Here is a 16,143-nt window from a genome sequence, read left to right as displayed (position 1 = left end):
TGGCAATAGAAGTATTTTCTAAACGTGTGGTGACCTGGTCACTTTTTCTGTCCTTGTAAAGTAAAAAAACACACAAAAAACAGCTCTATTATGGAGAATGTTCCCCATAATTTTCCGCAAAAAAGATTGAAATCTTATACGTAATTCTCTACTCTTCGATAACTAGGAAAATATTTAATATTTCTTATCTCAAATATTGATATCGGGGTCTTGTCTGACATGACGTCTGGTAGACGCTATAATTATGATACAATCTACTTGTACAATAACGTTTGTAAGCCCCGTATAATTTTCTTTTGCCCTTTGGCTTTCTTCAGTAATAAAAATAATCTGTTTATTATACAATGCTGTCATAAATAGTGGCGCAGCTGGGAGATTTGAATTGTCAGAGCTGTTACAAATCAATTGAACATAATCCTTGTCATTTTAAGAATGCGTTTCCAACGTCGGTGTTGAATTTCAAATTCGTGTCAACAAATCCATTTTGGCAGATGTTAGCGAATTGTCTTGCTATGCAAGTGTCAATATTTTGTCATTTTCGGAGCACTTCGTTTGAAAAACATACAATTCAAGATCACAGACCATATTTGACCGAGTATGGCATTGTTGCTATCCCATGGTTTTTCTTGTTAGCTTAACCACTTTGTTTCGACAGAAGACAAAAGAAAAACTATTTAAATAGGTTAACGATCTGAAGACATTTGCATTGAACATTTGACATCTGCTATTGCTTTGAGGGTCTAAAAACAGTGGTATGTGGAAGCGTTTAAGATCCTGCTTTACCTGTGGGGGACGAGCAAGTAATCGGTATGTACCTTCAGGTATTTTATATTAAACTTGTCTTTATGATCTGAAATGTTGGGATCTTCTACCGTGAGCAATACGCGAATTTAAGTGAATACTTAGTGTGTTATGAGTTTGTATTCTCGTACTCACGTACTTCTGATAAGAAGATAGGGATGTCTGTATATGCACTAATTGCTTCCCTTTATGGTAAATGTTCACCAATGTATTGGTGCTTAATTCTAATTTATTACGGAGCGAGACGTACCATAAATCTACCACAAGTGCCCAACATTGTAGGCTTATGAGTAAGCAGTTCACCACATCACATGTAAGAGCAATGATGAGTGGCGAATATTAATAAAAACGTCTGTTAGCCAGCCATAATGCAATGAGAAAACATCAAGTCATTCGCAATTGGTACGAAATAATTGATGAATGGAAACAATTCTGAGGCTTCGTGCAACCTGATTGGCACTTTGACAAGAAAATAACAGCGCTAGAGTCATCTCAGATCAACCTATAAACGCTAAGGGCTATGTAGCTTCAAATTACGATTTTTTCTAGATTTCTAATCCGGATTAATTAAATTGGATTTCAAAATATTTCACAAGTCAATTAAATACTAGTCGTTTGTCTGTCCACAGGAATAGTCTATCATCTTCAGTTAATAGTTTTGGTCAGTTCACAGCAACGTCGTAACACAGCGAAAAATATCATATGGTCACCCTTACCATTACTTTAGTCTAATTTTTTGGACTTAAAATTGAATTTCTGAAGAAAACTGTGCTATAAATTGAATTGTAATTGAAACACAACATGTAGCAAAAAAGTTAATTGAAACAAGACGATGATTCGGTGGGGTGGACATTGTTGTAATTTCTTTTCTTTGGGATATTAACACTTAACAGTGGTGATTCAATTTTTCCCCAGTTAAATTTCAATCTACCAATAAAACTTTATTATCACCTTATTTCTGAATGAAATCTTGAATTACATGATCATAGTGGAACTCGCTTTGAGGAGAAAATTCGAGTTCAATCTTGCTAGACACGACCACTTATTTGGACAAGAACCATCGATATTTTAATGCAACATGTCGCAATGGTATTTTTTTAATTTGACTTCTATATTTGCCTCTTGTCTGTTAACTGAACTGTGTGCAAACCCAAAGCAAACATAGGTGTGAATTATTTTGATCACTGAATAAACACACGTTGTTTTTCAAACAATTCAGAGACAATTTTTATGCACACACTGACACAGTCATCATCTTTGTGCCTAGGTATCTCTTGGAAAAAAATGCCTGTTTCCTAAGATATTTCCGTGCACAAAGTTAACTTGAGTGTCTTTTTATTCACGTTTCACTACAGGATGGTAGAATTATGATTATTAAAAAATATAAGAGATTACAGAATTAATCGTCACCAAATATTTCATTTCTTTAATAGCAAACAGCTGGGGGTCAATGCTCAATACAAGGGAAGATCTTCCCAAAATATCAGGCGACAACCCGCAGTTTATATTGAGAAATATTACGCTCTAGCTCATTGTTGTTCATTTCTTGTCAAAATTATACTGTTTTCTTTGAGGGATTTTAAAATGTTTGGATTGCTGTCCTTTGGCAGTGTTTTGCTGTTTTTCGGAAGCTTATTGGTTGTATATTTTCGCTGGTTTAGAAGCGGTTCACCTGACAAATTAGCAAAGGTTTCTTCAAGCAGTGAGAGCGATGCACCTGAATCTCGACGTGAACAATATGGCAAGCAAGTGTCGGACAAGAATAAGACAAACATCGAAGGAAAAAGAAACGAAACGAACTCGTTAGGACACAAGAACGAAGGAGGGCAAGGCTTACAGAGTGATGAAAGCGAGGAAAATGTTACATTAAGACATCGTGTGTCTGCAAGAAAAGGTGAATCTGAAGGAGAAACAAAGGTAAATTTGCTTTCAAGTGAGTCCGTAAATAAAGCTGTTGAATCAGAAAATGAGAACAAAGCAGCGAGTAAAAATAATTTAAGCGAGGCTTTATCAGCCAGTAGATCGAGGGAATTAGACAAACAAGGATCTGAAACTGATATAAATACAAAAACAAATAATGTCGAAATTCTCGATAAATCGCCAGAGAGGAAAAGCATAGCTGGAACGAATGAAAGCGCTATAAACTGCAAGCAAAAACCTGGGGAATTTGTTGAAGAAGACCAAATACAAGGTCCTGCTTCAGACGGCGTAAAATTCGGCGACAATAGACAAGATGATGATGATGAAGCGAATATAAACAAAGCAAGCGACGTGTTATTAAATGAGTCTTTGATATCGGAGTCAAAACCTCTTCAAAAGGCTAAAAGGCTAGACGTTGTAGTTAAAGAGCCAGCATTGCAAGTGAAAGAGGTTATTCCTAGCGAATCTGCAGTAGAATTTCAGGCAGAAAATGAGAATTCTCTGGCAGGGCGTGAATTGATCGCAGGTGAATTTTGTGATGATTTGCATTCAGATGTGATTGCTATTGACTCTAGCCAGCCCTCAGGCACTGAAGTAATTGATCATTCTGGAGATGAAGAAGCCATTGTTGAGGAAATTAGAGCAGTTAATGATGGGATTAAGCATATTAATCTTTCTTCAGAGGAAAGTGTAGAAATCAACCATGTAAATGAGGTGTCACATAATGAAGAAAGTATATTGGACCCTCATGTTAATGATGTAAACACAGAGAATGTCATTGAGGAATTTTCACACCGGCTTTCAAAATGTATTATGGATGCTGTGTTGCAGGATGCACAGTTGCTTTTTAACCAATCAGAAGATGAGGGTGATGAAAGTCGTAACAGAGAGTCCATTTTGAAGTTTTCTGATATTCTCTCCGAGTCCATAATTAGATCTGTGTTAGATTATTCTAAGGTTGGGGAGGTGCATATTCCAGAGCATGATGAACCTGATCGCATGAGCCCTAGCGTTGCTGAGATCAACACAAACGAAAAGACATCTCATGATGTTCCATATGGATCATCACCCACCAATGAGGAAGAGGTCTATAGTGGGGATGAGGCAAATGATGAAAGCTGTTCAAGTAATTTGCATGAATATGCTAAAGCGTTATCACAACAGATTCTAACTGAGGTGTTGGACATGAATGGGGATAGGTCTCAGAGGGAAATGACTGATGTCTATACATCAAAACTAACAAAGAGTGTCCTGTCTAATGCGATCAATGGAGCAAAGTCACACATTGTTGAAAGTCAATCCTTGACTGACTCTGATGTAGGCATGGATAATGAAGCTATTGATTTCTACATTGCTGAAATTGTTGGGAATGCTGTTGAAAGTGCAATGTCAAGGATTGCAGAGGAGACTTCTAAGAATGCTATGCAGCAGAATGGGATTGAAGGGGACCATGACAGTATACAAGGTGAATACAGTGAGTGTCATGTTGAGAATAATATTGTTACAGAGGATCACTTGGGGACATGTAGGGACCAGGATGTAAGGGAACACAATGAGGATTCTGGAGGTTATGTGGTGAAAACAGAAGGTCCTTCAAGGGGATTGCAAAATGGTAAAGTAGACACTCCAGGTGTGAACATAGATCATTGCCAAAACAAGGCTGGGATAGCGAATGGTTTGGGCAATCAAGTGGTACAACAAAATGGCAAACTTCAAAGTAAATGGTTAAGTGAAGATGATTTGGATGAACTGTATAATGAAGATCTATCAGATGAAGACGAGACAGCTGGTGCTTCCACAGATACGGACCAGAATACTTCTGGTGATGTTGAGCCTGTCACAAGCGCAAATAATTTAACAACACCAAATAATGAGAAGCAATTCTGGAGGAAAAGTTTGATTGAAGACCTTGATGATGATATGGACTTTGAAGAGATTGAAACTCCTAGGAGTTCTTCATCCTCAAGTCCAACAAAATCTGCAAACCTAGAAGATTTTGTGGTTGATGGAAGTGCAGAAAGTGAAGATGATGAGGTTTTGGAAACCTCCTCTAACAATGTAAAAGTTCAAAAGCCAATTGCCAATGTGACAGAATCAAGTCGGTCTCGTTTGAGATCAGGTTGGTAGCAACTTCATTATATATATACTCATTTTTAGCTGCAGACTTAATATGTCAAAATGTGTTACATTTAAACCCTGAATTCAAGGCACTTTACTATGTGTAAATTTCCCCCCTTTTTCTATTTTAGTCGACACTACACCGGTTCTTGTTCTTGACAGCGGTTCTGCATTTCAGAAAGTTGGTTTTTCAGACCAAGCTTTGCCAAAGGAGATTGTTTCTTCTGTTGTTGGTACACCATTGAGATACTCCCAGGATATCTCTGGCATGGAATACAGTTCAAAACAAGGACTTATCTTTGGAGACAATGCAATGTCAAAAGCAGGAGTGTTGCATATCCGTAAGTTAACAGCATATACTTGAAATGCCCAATGGTTTGGACCAAAATTTCGCATTTTTCGTTCTTTAATACTTGATGCATTTCTACAATCTCTGTTGTTATCTCATTAACTGACACTACTCTTCCATTGATAAGTAAAATCATCTGGCATTAGACAGAGTAGAATACCATACTAAAGTAGGATGCAACTGGGTGCATTGCAAGGTAATTGGTTAATATGTGTAGGTATATATATATATAATATTATTGTGTATTTTTGAAGAATATCCACTGAAGTCTGACTTGGTTGAGCGATGGGCTGATGTAGAAGGACTATGGAATTATATTCTTGGTACTCTAATGTCCATTCAAGAGAATCCTGATTTTCCCATCCTGATTTCTCAACCTGGTTTAAACCCGAAGAAAAATGCAGAAAAAATAGCTGAAGTAAGTTAATCCCTTGTGAAATGCTATATATAATATTGAATAAAAATACACAGAATCTAGGTAGTTATGGAGAGAACAACAAATAGAATATCCTTGTAGGATATTGATGTGATATGTTTGTTGCAAGGGCTGATTTCTGACCAGGAAAAATAGCGTCTGAGTATAAATTAAACCGCAAAGTATTCCAATACAGATGTGATCCTTTTCTAGATTATGTTTGAGCATTTCCATATGCCGTCAATCTTCATTGCGGATCAACTGGCTCTTTCCTTGTTTTCAATGGGTTACACCTCTGGCCTGTCGTTTTCCTCAGGGTTTAAGAGTACCCAGGCGGGGGTGGTGTATGAGGGACATGTGTTGCCACACACGGTGAAACAGCTTGATATTGCTGGATATCAGTTGACAGAAAACTTGAAAAAACTCCTCATGTCCCTGCAAGGTTTTGGTTTTCGAAGCTCCTCGCAATGGCAGATTGTCGATGACATTAAAAAGAAACTGGGATTTTTCTCATTAGGTAACGTGAAACCTCTGGTAGTTCAGACACAAACCACGAGATCTTATTGTAGAATACTACCTACACTGGACCACCACGTTTGAGATATCTTTTTCAGGTAGTTCAGACACAAACCACGACATCTTATTGTAAAATACTACCTACACTGGACCACCACGTTTGAGATATCTTTTTCAGGTAGTTCAGACACATACCACGGAAGCTTATTGTAGAATACTACCTACACTGGACCACCACGTTTGAGATATCTTTCTCAGGTAGTTCAGACACAAACCACGACAGCTTATTGTAGAATACTACCTACACTGGACCACCACGTTTGAGATATCTTTTTCAGGTAGTTCAGACACAAACCACGACAGCTTATTGTAGAATACTACCTACACTGAACCAACACGTTTGAGATATCTTTTTCAGGTAGTTCAGACACAACCTACGACAGCTTATTGTAGAATATTACCTACACTAGATCTATATCACTAATACTACCTCAGCTTATTGTAGAATTCTATAACTAAACTAGACCACCATGTTTGAAATATCTTTCCTGAATATCTTTCTAACATCATCTTTGAGTGATTACCCAGAGATACTAATCATGATTGATACCAAACATTTCATTTTTGTGCAGATTTTGATGCTGACTCGAAACGTTACAAAACACAGGCTGATTTACAGACAACGTATGAACTACCGGATGGTCAAGTTATTGAAGTTGGCTTAGAAAGATTTGGCTGTGCGGAATCCTTGTTCAAACCTATGGAAGTTGGTCTCACGCAATCACCAGCCCACATGTTGATCAACGAAGCCATAAATAGGTAATTTTTAAGCTTTCTGTGTCGTCTCGTGCAGATTAGATATGGCAATATTCCATGCACCTGTAAACATAACAAGGTCTTGGACAGATGTTATGTCATTCCATAGTTGTGAATAATTTTATCTAAAAAATATTTCCCTCTTTTTGTAGTTGTGAACACGAGCTACAAGAGTTGTGTTACAAAGCGATGGGTGTTTCTGGGGGCACCACTCAAATGACGGGCTTTCTGCCGAGACTCGAACAAGAGCTTCGAAAAGTTGACAGACAATTTAAAAGCTTCACCGCTCCTGAGGAGAGAGGCCTCTCGACGTGGCTGGGAGGTGCTGTTGTAGCTTCTCTCCCGACTTTCAGAGAAATGGTCGTGAGCGTCGATGAATACGCCGAGTCAGGAGCGAGAGTTGTTCATTCAAAATGCTTTTAAATAATTAACGTATCATACTTAAATTTCGCCCAGAAAGAATACTGTTAAACCATATATTTATGCCTAAAATTTTCTATTAAACAAGTCCATAAATTATAAAGCATCGTATACATTAAACCAATTAACATTTGGCACAATGGACTATCACTATTCTAACGATCCGTCCATTCTTGGACCAGGCATAAAATTAATGTTCTTATAGTTTTGTTATAAAGACTAAAGTATATCTCCGTCTTCGTTATATAAAAAATTCACAATTTACAAAGCCGAATGTTCGTTAATATATATCTATACGATTGAATAGAATTTATTCCGTCTTTCATGCATAGATACATTACAATGCATATATACATTACAATGGAACGTAAATAAATAATATTACTAAGACTAAATAGATTGTAAATGAGGAAATATATGTTTAAAATACTTGCATTGACTATCGTAAAGAGATGTTTAATTCATAGTTTTAATTTTTTACACTAATGTATCCAAAACTGATTCATACATCTCTGGCAAACGTTGTAAATAAAGGCGTTTATGTTTCTCAACGCGGAATTACGTTTCCTACCCGATATCTGTGCGTGGTGTTTATCCTGGCTTTGTATTCTAAATATGGCTGGAGAAGAATGCTCCTGCAACTAAAGTGACTTTATTCTTTGATGGCGTTTGGTAAGCAAGCACATTGACAGAGATAACTTACCTGCTAATGTTTCAAGCAAACTCGAGAAAAAACTGTCATAAAAAGGTCTTGAAAGGTTGCTTGCGTGCTTGTACGAGACTGCTAATTTCACCTCGAATGAACTATCTGTAGAAAATTTATTAGACGGTTTCGTCAACTCGGTTTGGTCGAAAAATTAAAGCCGGGATTGCTCTTGAAAATTCTGTCAGCGCTTCGTAACATTTTTTGTCGGCAAGTTGATTTAATATAAATATAACCACGGGCAAAATTGCCGAAATTGGATTTACCATTCAAAGCCAACAATTGCGAATTGTTCAAAGTTCAAACCCTCTGATTTTACCATCACTGAGTGATGTAACAGAGTAGCTACTACTGGCTCAGAAAATTACCAACGCTTGTAGTCAATTACGGTATTCATCCTCTAAAAAGATTTGAATCATTGAAAAGTACTTTTGGAAGCCCTTAGACTCAAATATGGCAATCCACTCTAATCTAGAAGCTTCTTTCATTAAAAAGAAGTCGTTCAATAAATTCCTGAAATGCTCGGTGACACCTAAAATGAAAAATTCTCTGAGGGTAATTTTCATCTGATTATTAGGGGGTTGTACGGTAATTTACAGCGAGGGTATTCATGATGTTTTAAAAGGGGATATTTATTGTCTATTGTGAAGTTACAGCTGTGTTGTCTTGAAACTTGGAAACAACGACCACGTAGAGTGAACTGGTGGTCTGTCTTGCCCACGTTATCTCGCCTGCGCTTCACCAATTATCAGAATTCCTTGAATAAAGCAAGACAATTCCTAAATTTTCGCATAATGTCTTCCCATCTAGTTTCAAGGGGAACTTGTCCTGAAAACTCCCATTGCCTTTAATGACGTCAATAATGACGTCAAGCACGTACATTTCAATTGATAAATTTATTTATTTCAGTTGATAAAATCGTAAAAACTGTCTAATGTAATGCCTCTTTTTTATTTATCTCAGCGGTGGTTCAAAATTTAACAGAGGGAATCCATCTTCATTTGGGAAGATCTTGATCATGAGCCGAGTTCATTAGTGTCAAAAGGTAATCAATTTTAAGCGCACCTAAGTAGAAAAAACTGATTAATTGATAATGAAAATTTTCAACAATCGTCCCAAGTTACTTGAAAAAAGGTGCAGGATTCCTGTTTTTAAGGATACACCGGGCACAAGTGGCACCAGAGCCGCGCTAAGCACGACGGGAATATACTAATCAAGGGCAATTCATGTTGCCGCGTAATGGGTTCAATTTGCCGTTGTTTCTTGACTAATCGCTTTAGAAACGACTTTAGAAAGCGAAATGTCGCCTGAAAACTAGAGAATCTCTCAAGAACGCTCATCATTGATCCACGCTCGAGTCTAATTGAAGAATAAATGAGATCTGGTTGTTATACAACGTGTCTCTTCGCGTGAAGTGTACCCCTATCGAACCGATGGCGACAACTGTCAACAACAGCCCGTCTGGAGTTCAGGTTTTACATCTTTTTGCGTTTCTTTATTAGAAATATGTAATGTGGATTAGCGTTCAACGTCTTCTAGTGTAGGTTTAGTAAATTTAGGTTAGTTTGATGTAGTTTTTCAAGCGATTGTATTGTTTAGTTCCGGGAGAGGTTAGAGCTGAACAGACATGCCCTTGTAGTTGGGGCTTGCCACTCGCCAGCACTTTAAAAATCAACTGTAATTTCTCGATAAACTCTGCACAATCAAGCTCATCAGTCATAAGTGAAGAGTTATTTGCGGCCAACTTTCAAAACGATCGCTCTAAGAGTCTAAAAGAAAACGAAAATCATAATAGAAAATATGATTGCATCACATCTCTGAGTCACGCTGAAGTCAAAATACAAACTGGATGTTTTCGGATATCGTGAAAAAAAAGTAAAATTTGCCGTTTGTTTTTTAAACGTATTTAGATGTTTTAGCGTTAACCTGAAACTACAAATGTAATGTAATATGGTAAAAAGAAAATCATTATTTTTGTTAAAAATGATATATTTTTTACATTTTTTTTATTATAAAATCTAACTTCTTCATTTGCAAGTTTGCGTTTAACTCCCTTTTTCATTTCAAACGAGTCATAGGTATTTTTTAAGATTTACTCTAGATATTATTACAGCAACAAACTAGAATCAGTTTGTTTAATTTCACTTTCTCTTTCGGTTTTTATTAATTGTTGTTGAAATTTTAAAAGCCTGTTTTGGGTGCAAACATTGTTTTTCTAAGGATATTTTTGTGTTCTCAAAATTGAACAAACTTATGTTATGTAACCATTGTGCTGGTGTACAACGCCCACTTAGGATGGACAAACCAACCAGGAAACACTGTTTCCTGCCATTTTTCTTCCTGGTGAATAAGGAGGACTGATTTCCTAGCAATGTTTATTGATCACATAGACAGACTAAGAGCTTTTCTTCCTGAAAATATTCCCTGAAAATGAACAAAACATGTTTTCCACCTTTGAACAAAACAGGAAATTTAGTTTCCTGTTTGTATTATACAAGAATGGAAATGCTACCAAAGAGGGTGAAATAGGAAGTTTTAAATATGAAAATGCATAGAATGCAATGATGCTAAGAGGAATGCAAATTAGTTCTTAATGCAGTGCTTTTATTGCTAACCGGTATTCTATATCTGATAAAAATCTTGGCAGGTGCTTGCTTACCCTATTAGGCTGAAGTCTGCATCCATACCGGTTCCATATAATATATTTTTTAAGCATCTTATAGCCAATATTTGCAATTTAACATCACATGGCTTGACTATGTCAGAATTCTTTCGTTTTTTGGGTTAAAAAATGTCTGCCAGTTACCATCTAATTTAAGTCCTTAATTCACCTTCTTTGATGATCGCAGAGCTCTGGCATTTCTCCATAAAAAAGTGCAAGAGTATTTTCCTTCAGAGCATTAAAACTGTATATTTGAACTACTTTTAATGTTAACAACACACACTTCAAAATACACTTTCAGCAATTAGCAATTCAACATAGGTTGAATGTGATAAAACCAACAACCCTGCATTATTCTGAATGCACTTATACTCTCCTAATCTTTTGTGTGCCTTAAGGAAGTTCTAGCAATTCATTCTTGCAATGCGGCCATTCTTGAAACAAATCACGAGTTAAAAAACCGTGAAACATACATTTTTGTTTATTCATGTTTGGCTGATGCCCCTGTTTTCCATGCAAAATGTTTTATGACAGGTGCATTTGAGGACTTCCCTTAAAAAAATTGTTTTTCTGTGGCTGAAACCAGCCACAGAAAATTGCCTCTAAAATGTGCAAAATCACGAGCACTTGTGCCACACAAAAACGAGGCCACCTAGTCAATTGTAAATAAAAAGGAAATTGTGTTTAATTCCGTGCTGAAAAACTGTGCGAGCCTAAGCACCCAGAACAGTTGCTGTGTTATGTTTTCATGCTTGAGTCAATGTTTATACGATGTATATATATCGATTTTATTTTTTCGTGTGATGCAATGATGATGAGTGTGTCCTTGTCTGTTCCTTGTAAAAGCGATATTTCGAGCGCGCCGTCATGAATTCATCGCAAAATGAAACTCTTCACTTGAAATCTAGCAGCTGTGTGTGTTAACTACTGCATGCATGTCACAACCTACGTCAGAACTGGGTAAGATTGCGACAACGATCAGAATCTCTTCAAACGTGATCATTTCATCAGCGTGGGATCTAAATTCACTTGTCCTTTCTATAATTGAAGTTTTTTTTTCATTGGCCCACGTTGCGAAGATGCTGACCGCAGAACGATCTTTTAACACGTGGAAGGCTTGCGCCTTGAAAACCCTTCCGATCGCTGAAATACTTGCGATGATTAGCGGCAAATATTTGGGTAATAAGCTGGATTATCCCTGTCGCATGCTTGCTTGCGAAAATGTCTTTTTCCTTCCTGTTCGATTAAACCACTAGGAAATAATAAATTATTTATCTCGACCGACGGCGCCCGATGAGCAATTCCATGTTTGTAATAACACTATGGAACGCCTCCTCTTATTTTGACCCGAAACGAAAATAACTGTAAAACGAAACGAAAAACTCGGAACGAAAATATTTTTCAAACATCTGCTCAGTACTTTACAGAGTTCTTCTTCATAAAGCACTATTATTAAATTGCAGAATTTTTAAAAGGTTCTGTTAGTATTTTCAACACTATCTAACACTGTCTGGTATACACGGAAAATGTTCCAGATCTTCAATACCAAGGTTTTTTAAGACGTTGGCAAGCAATATTAAATTTGAAATATTTTTAATGTTTTTAGACAAGATTCACAAGACACTCGCGACCAACTCTATTGAAACGTGTGCAAGGAAACGATCTTTCAAAAGAGACAATGCACATGGATGGAGGCCAAGGAAATGGGAATGTTACTGTCTATATGAGACCGAGCCGTGAGCACGTGGACGGCGCGTGTGAGACACTGTCTTACCACGAACAGGTCGAGGGAACTCAGGGAACTCTTGTGGATAATGAAGGTGAAATGGTGATTAACGGTAAGGATGTGGGACATCGTATGGATAATGTAGGGACAGAAGAGGAAACGAAAGCAAGAAGCGGAAGACAATTAAAGACAATGGTAAACAGGCTCGCGCCATCGCCGGGGTTTGTAGACAAGAATTCCCTTCCTGCTGACCTAATGAATCGTCGTCGCGTGCGGCGGGTGGCAAGTATTAATGCTGCTGCGAAGGTTAATGTGTTGTTTGAACCGTCCAGCCCGCTTGCGGGTCGCTCTATTACTGACATCATGACACACTCAAAGAAAATGCATGGAGAGGACGAGTGTGATGAATTCAGCGATGAAGGTTATCCCGTGAAGCAAAGAGGTAGACCACGCCTTGCTAGTATCTCCACTAACGATTCCAATTTTCTAAGACGCCCTGAACTTCTCAGCGAAGCTGCGCATGAATTTATTGGAAATACGCATTACCATCCCGATGCGGAGAATTCGAAGAATTCTACTTCGTTGAAACGTTCCCAAGATGGCGCCGACTTGGAACTAGGCGGCGCAAAAAAGATGAAATTTGAGGCTGGGTTTATAAGACGAAATTTTGAACAAAACGGAGACTATAATAACACGATCATTACTGAAAGAAGATTTGTGAAAGGCAAAGAGGTTGTTGACGTCGGATTACAAGTAAAACTTCCCAAACTGAGGTTAGGAAATGGCGTCGAATCATCCATACAGTGTACATGTCGGTCAACGACACTTGTGGATATCCCTGTGAAAAGCTACGTGAGTACGTACGCTAACGGTACCCTAGTATCCATACCTATCACTAAGACACACCGTTTGACCCCACATGTCCCCGAGAAACCTTTGCCCGAGCTAACACAGGGCGATTTGGCTAATCGGAGTAAGCGTGTCGCGGGCTTGAACTCGCGCGCTATGCTGCAAGCGATACTTTCCGAAGAACGGCCGAAACCTCCCGTGCAAGATGTGTCGAAGACTGTGAAAAAACTGCAACAGAAGAAATCCTATTACGAACATGGATTAAGTAATACTGTGCCCAGTAAATTGAAAATCCCGAAGATCAACTTTGCCGCTACTTCTACGTCAAATTTTGGCGGCCGTAAGATGGTTAGCAAGACGCCTGGTTCCACCTGGTCAAAATCTAACCTGCCCTGTCATGATGGCCCCAAGGTAACCTTTGTATAATGTAGCTCTCAGTCTACTAGACACCCTTTTTTCTGTGTTAAAGTCAAAGTGATACAGTGATCTCTATGGAGTACTAGAGTATTGAGATTTAGATTATGTGCAAAATGATAGGAAAGAACTATTGATGAATTTATTGAATATTGATGATATATTTTATTTTCTAGAGAACAAATGGTTGGTACTATCTCGGAAAACCGATTATAAAGCCGTATTATTATGTAAGTTTTTAGGATTTCAGCTCATTGTTTCACCTTTTCTGTCTCTAGAATAACATGTGATCGTGATCCAAGTGATTTCAGTTCATTATTTCATCTCCTCTGTCTCTAGAATGACACAAAAGCGACACGAAAATATTACATCGGAATCAAGAGAAACGACGAGGTCATTTACGTTCGTGATTCGGTGCTGTTGAAGTCTGGACCGCGTAGAAAGGATCTGCCTTTTGTGGCCCGCGTCTCTGGATTCTGGGAGGAGGAGAATGGTGAGGAGTGATTCCTAGTGTTTCCATGTGAATGAAGCTTTTTACATGATCGCATTTTTCTCGTATCACTGCGCAGGTCCGCACGCAGGAGAGATGATGATGAGCGTGTTGTGGTATTATCGTCCAGAGCAAACTGAGATGGGAATGCAGCCTCATATTCATGGCGAGGTACGGTGCAGTGAAACTGTAGCTTCATTCGTAAAGATAGCACGATCTGTTAATGATGTACAATGTCAGCTCTCGATCAAAAAGAGTAAAGTGAAGAAACTCATTTCTTTCACCCAGTTTTCACAACGTATAGTTTCACTTGTTTTACGCTATCTCTGTCCTCGGATTTTTTTCATTTGGCAGTCGGATCATGTTAAAGCAATCATACTATCACACTTTCGAGGATAAAATTCGCCTTTTGACTTGGCTAATTTGAATGTCGTGCATGACCGTGAACCCAGCATAGTGTAAACAGGGCTTTTGTCGATTTTTGCAAGAATTTTCTTTTGTCGTTGTCTAGAACGAAATCCTGGCATCACGACACAAAGATGACAACAGCGTCGCTTGTATTGTGGACAAATGTTATGTTCTTAGTTATCCTGAATACTGCAGGTAAGTCTTGAAGGATTAATTTGAATACACACACATGCATGTCCGTCACTTTCTGACCACAATCCTCTGATCTATAAACAGACACAGAGCGGCGACAAAACGCTCACAAGATTCTCGCGTATCCTCTGTTACTCCTGTACCACCTGCTGAATCCACGCATACCACTAGGGAACGCATTCCATCCACGTGTGATCCCAAACTTGTGTTCTTCTGTCGCCAGATTTACGATTACAGAATGGGCAGAATCCTAAAAAATCCACTTTACGTTTGATTTGGTAATGGAGTATTGGCTGTTTGTTTGTGATTGCATGGTTCTTATTTTTTCAAAGTTCACATTTTTCCATGGATAAGAGTTTTGAAAACATTACTAAATCTTCGAGGGTGCCTATATAAAATATAGGGTAAAGGGTGGGAGGTGGGGGGGACAGACTATAGTGCTGCGTTGCTGTACATAAATACTTTGTTTTTGAAATTATCCGAAGTTCCAACGCCCAGGAACCAACGGTTTAGAGCCAGTAGAGGTGGATTAAAACTAGTTTTATTTAAACTATATTATGTAACCATGGCTTTGCAAGACAAAACAACAAAATGAGTGATAATGGATATTATTTATCAAACTATTTGCTATAGTAAATATATCTAAACTAGTGTAAATATTTATATAATTAAATGATATTTTGCACTGAAATAGTTGTTCCATGGACAACTTTCGTTGTACTGTGGTCATTGCTAATAGCAATGATTACGAATTTACGTATGTAGCAACCTTATTGGTTTATATGCATCTATTTGACACAAAGGAGCTTATCTCCAGTTTTGAATTATGTTTCCTTGTTAGGTGTTTTGAATGAACAAAAATAGACAATCTCCTAGAGGATTAATAATTACAGTAAAAAATTTATGCAGTATGTGGGTATGGTGTGTTTGTTCGCCCACACATCACGACTGACAAAGGACTAGTGGACAACCAACACCCTGGTGATTGCAAAAGAATTTACATCCCCAATTTTTTTCCACCTACGCCTAATCTCTCAAAACAGCATGTGCGGAACTGTAGTTATATAAATTTAATCCCGAGGGCAGGCAGCTGTTCATTTTTTTACACCGCAAAAAGGCATACCAAGTGCAAATCCTTACTTTGTCTTTGACATTAATTACCTTTTTCAACACGAAACGGACTTCCTTGAACATACATTGTGTTTGCTACGTGGAATTTCGTGTGACTTCACAAGCAAACATTTTGTTTGATTTCTGTTTACGGGGGTGGAATTTTAATTCTGACTTTAGGAATTTTTTGTTTGTGTTTTTGACCTGCTTTCGTCAATTTAAATATAAGCTCCT

The 16,143-nt window shown here is 37.9% G+C and overlaps 2 protein-coding genes across 3 annotated transcripts; both read left to right on the top strand.

Moving 5' to 3' along the window:
- The first annotated feature begins 440 nt into the window (after nt 1-440).
- Nucleotides 441-7,870, top strand: LOC114525667 (POTE ankyrin domain family member J-like). Of its 2 annotated transcripts, XM_028547072.1 has the most exons (7): nt 441-807; nt 2,463-4,840; nt 4,971-5,180; nt 5,443-5,606; nt 5,817-6,120; nt 6,752-6,938; nt 7,088-7,869. In XM_028547072.1, the coding sequence occupies exons 1-7, from the start codon at nt 755-757 to the stop codon at nt 7,356-7,358; spliced, it is 3,567 nt and encodes a 1,188-aa protein (XP_028402873.1). In that variant the 5' UTR covers nt 441-754; the 3' UTR covers nt 7,359-7,869. The 2 variants fall into 2 exon arrangements, with proteins under 2 accessions (XP_028402873.1, XP_028402871.1); XM_028547070.1 differs by lacking the exon at nt 441-807 and having other exon boundaries at nt 2,332-4,840; nt 7,088-7,870.
- Nucleotides 7,871-9,286: 1,416 nt separating this feature from the next.
- On the top strand, nt 9,287-15,449 carry LOC114525747. Its single transcript, XM_028547166.1, has 7 exons — nt 9,287-9,530; nt 12,327-13,706; nt 13,886-13,939; nt 14,049-14,202; nt 14,279-14,370; nt 14,711-14,802; nt 14,884-15,449. The coding sequence occupies exons 1-7, from the start codon at nt 9,492-9,494 to the stop codon at nt 15,071-15,073; spliced, it is 2,001 nt and encodes a 666-aa protein (XP_028402967.1). The 5' UTR covers nt 9,287-9,491; the 3' UTR covers nt 15,074-15,449.
- Nucleotides 15,450-16,143: the final 694 nt, after the last annotated feature.

This window comes from Dendronephthya gigantea, unplaced genomic scaffold (genome assembly GCF_004324835.1).
Source record: "Dendronephthya gigantea isolate DGI-Jeju-01 unplaced genomic scaffold, DenGig_1.0 000035F, whole genome shotgun sequence".
Taxonomy (NCBI): Eukaryota; Metazoa; Cnidaria; class Anthozoa; order Malacalcyonacea; family Nephtheidae; genus Dendronephthya; species Dendronephthya gigantea.
The sequence above is the reverse complement of the archived record's forward strand: the minus strand, read 5'-3'. Positions and strand labels throughout refer to the sequence as shown.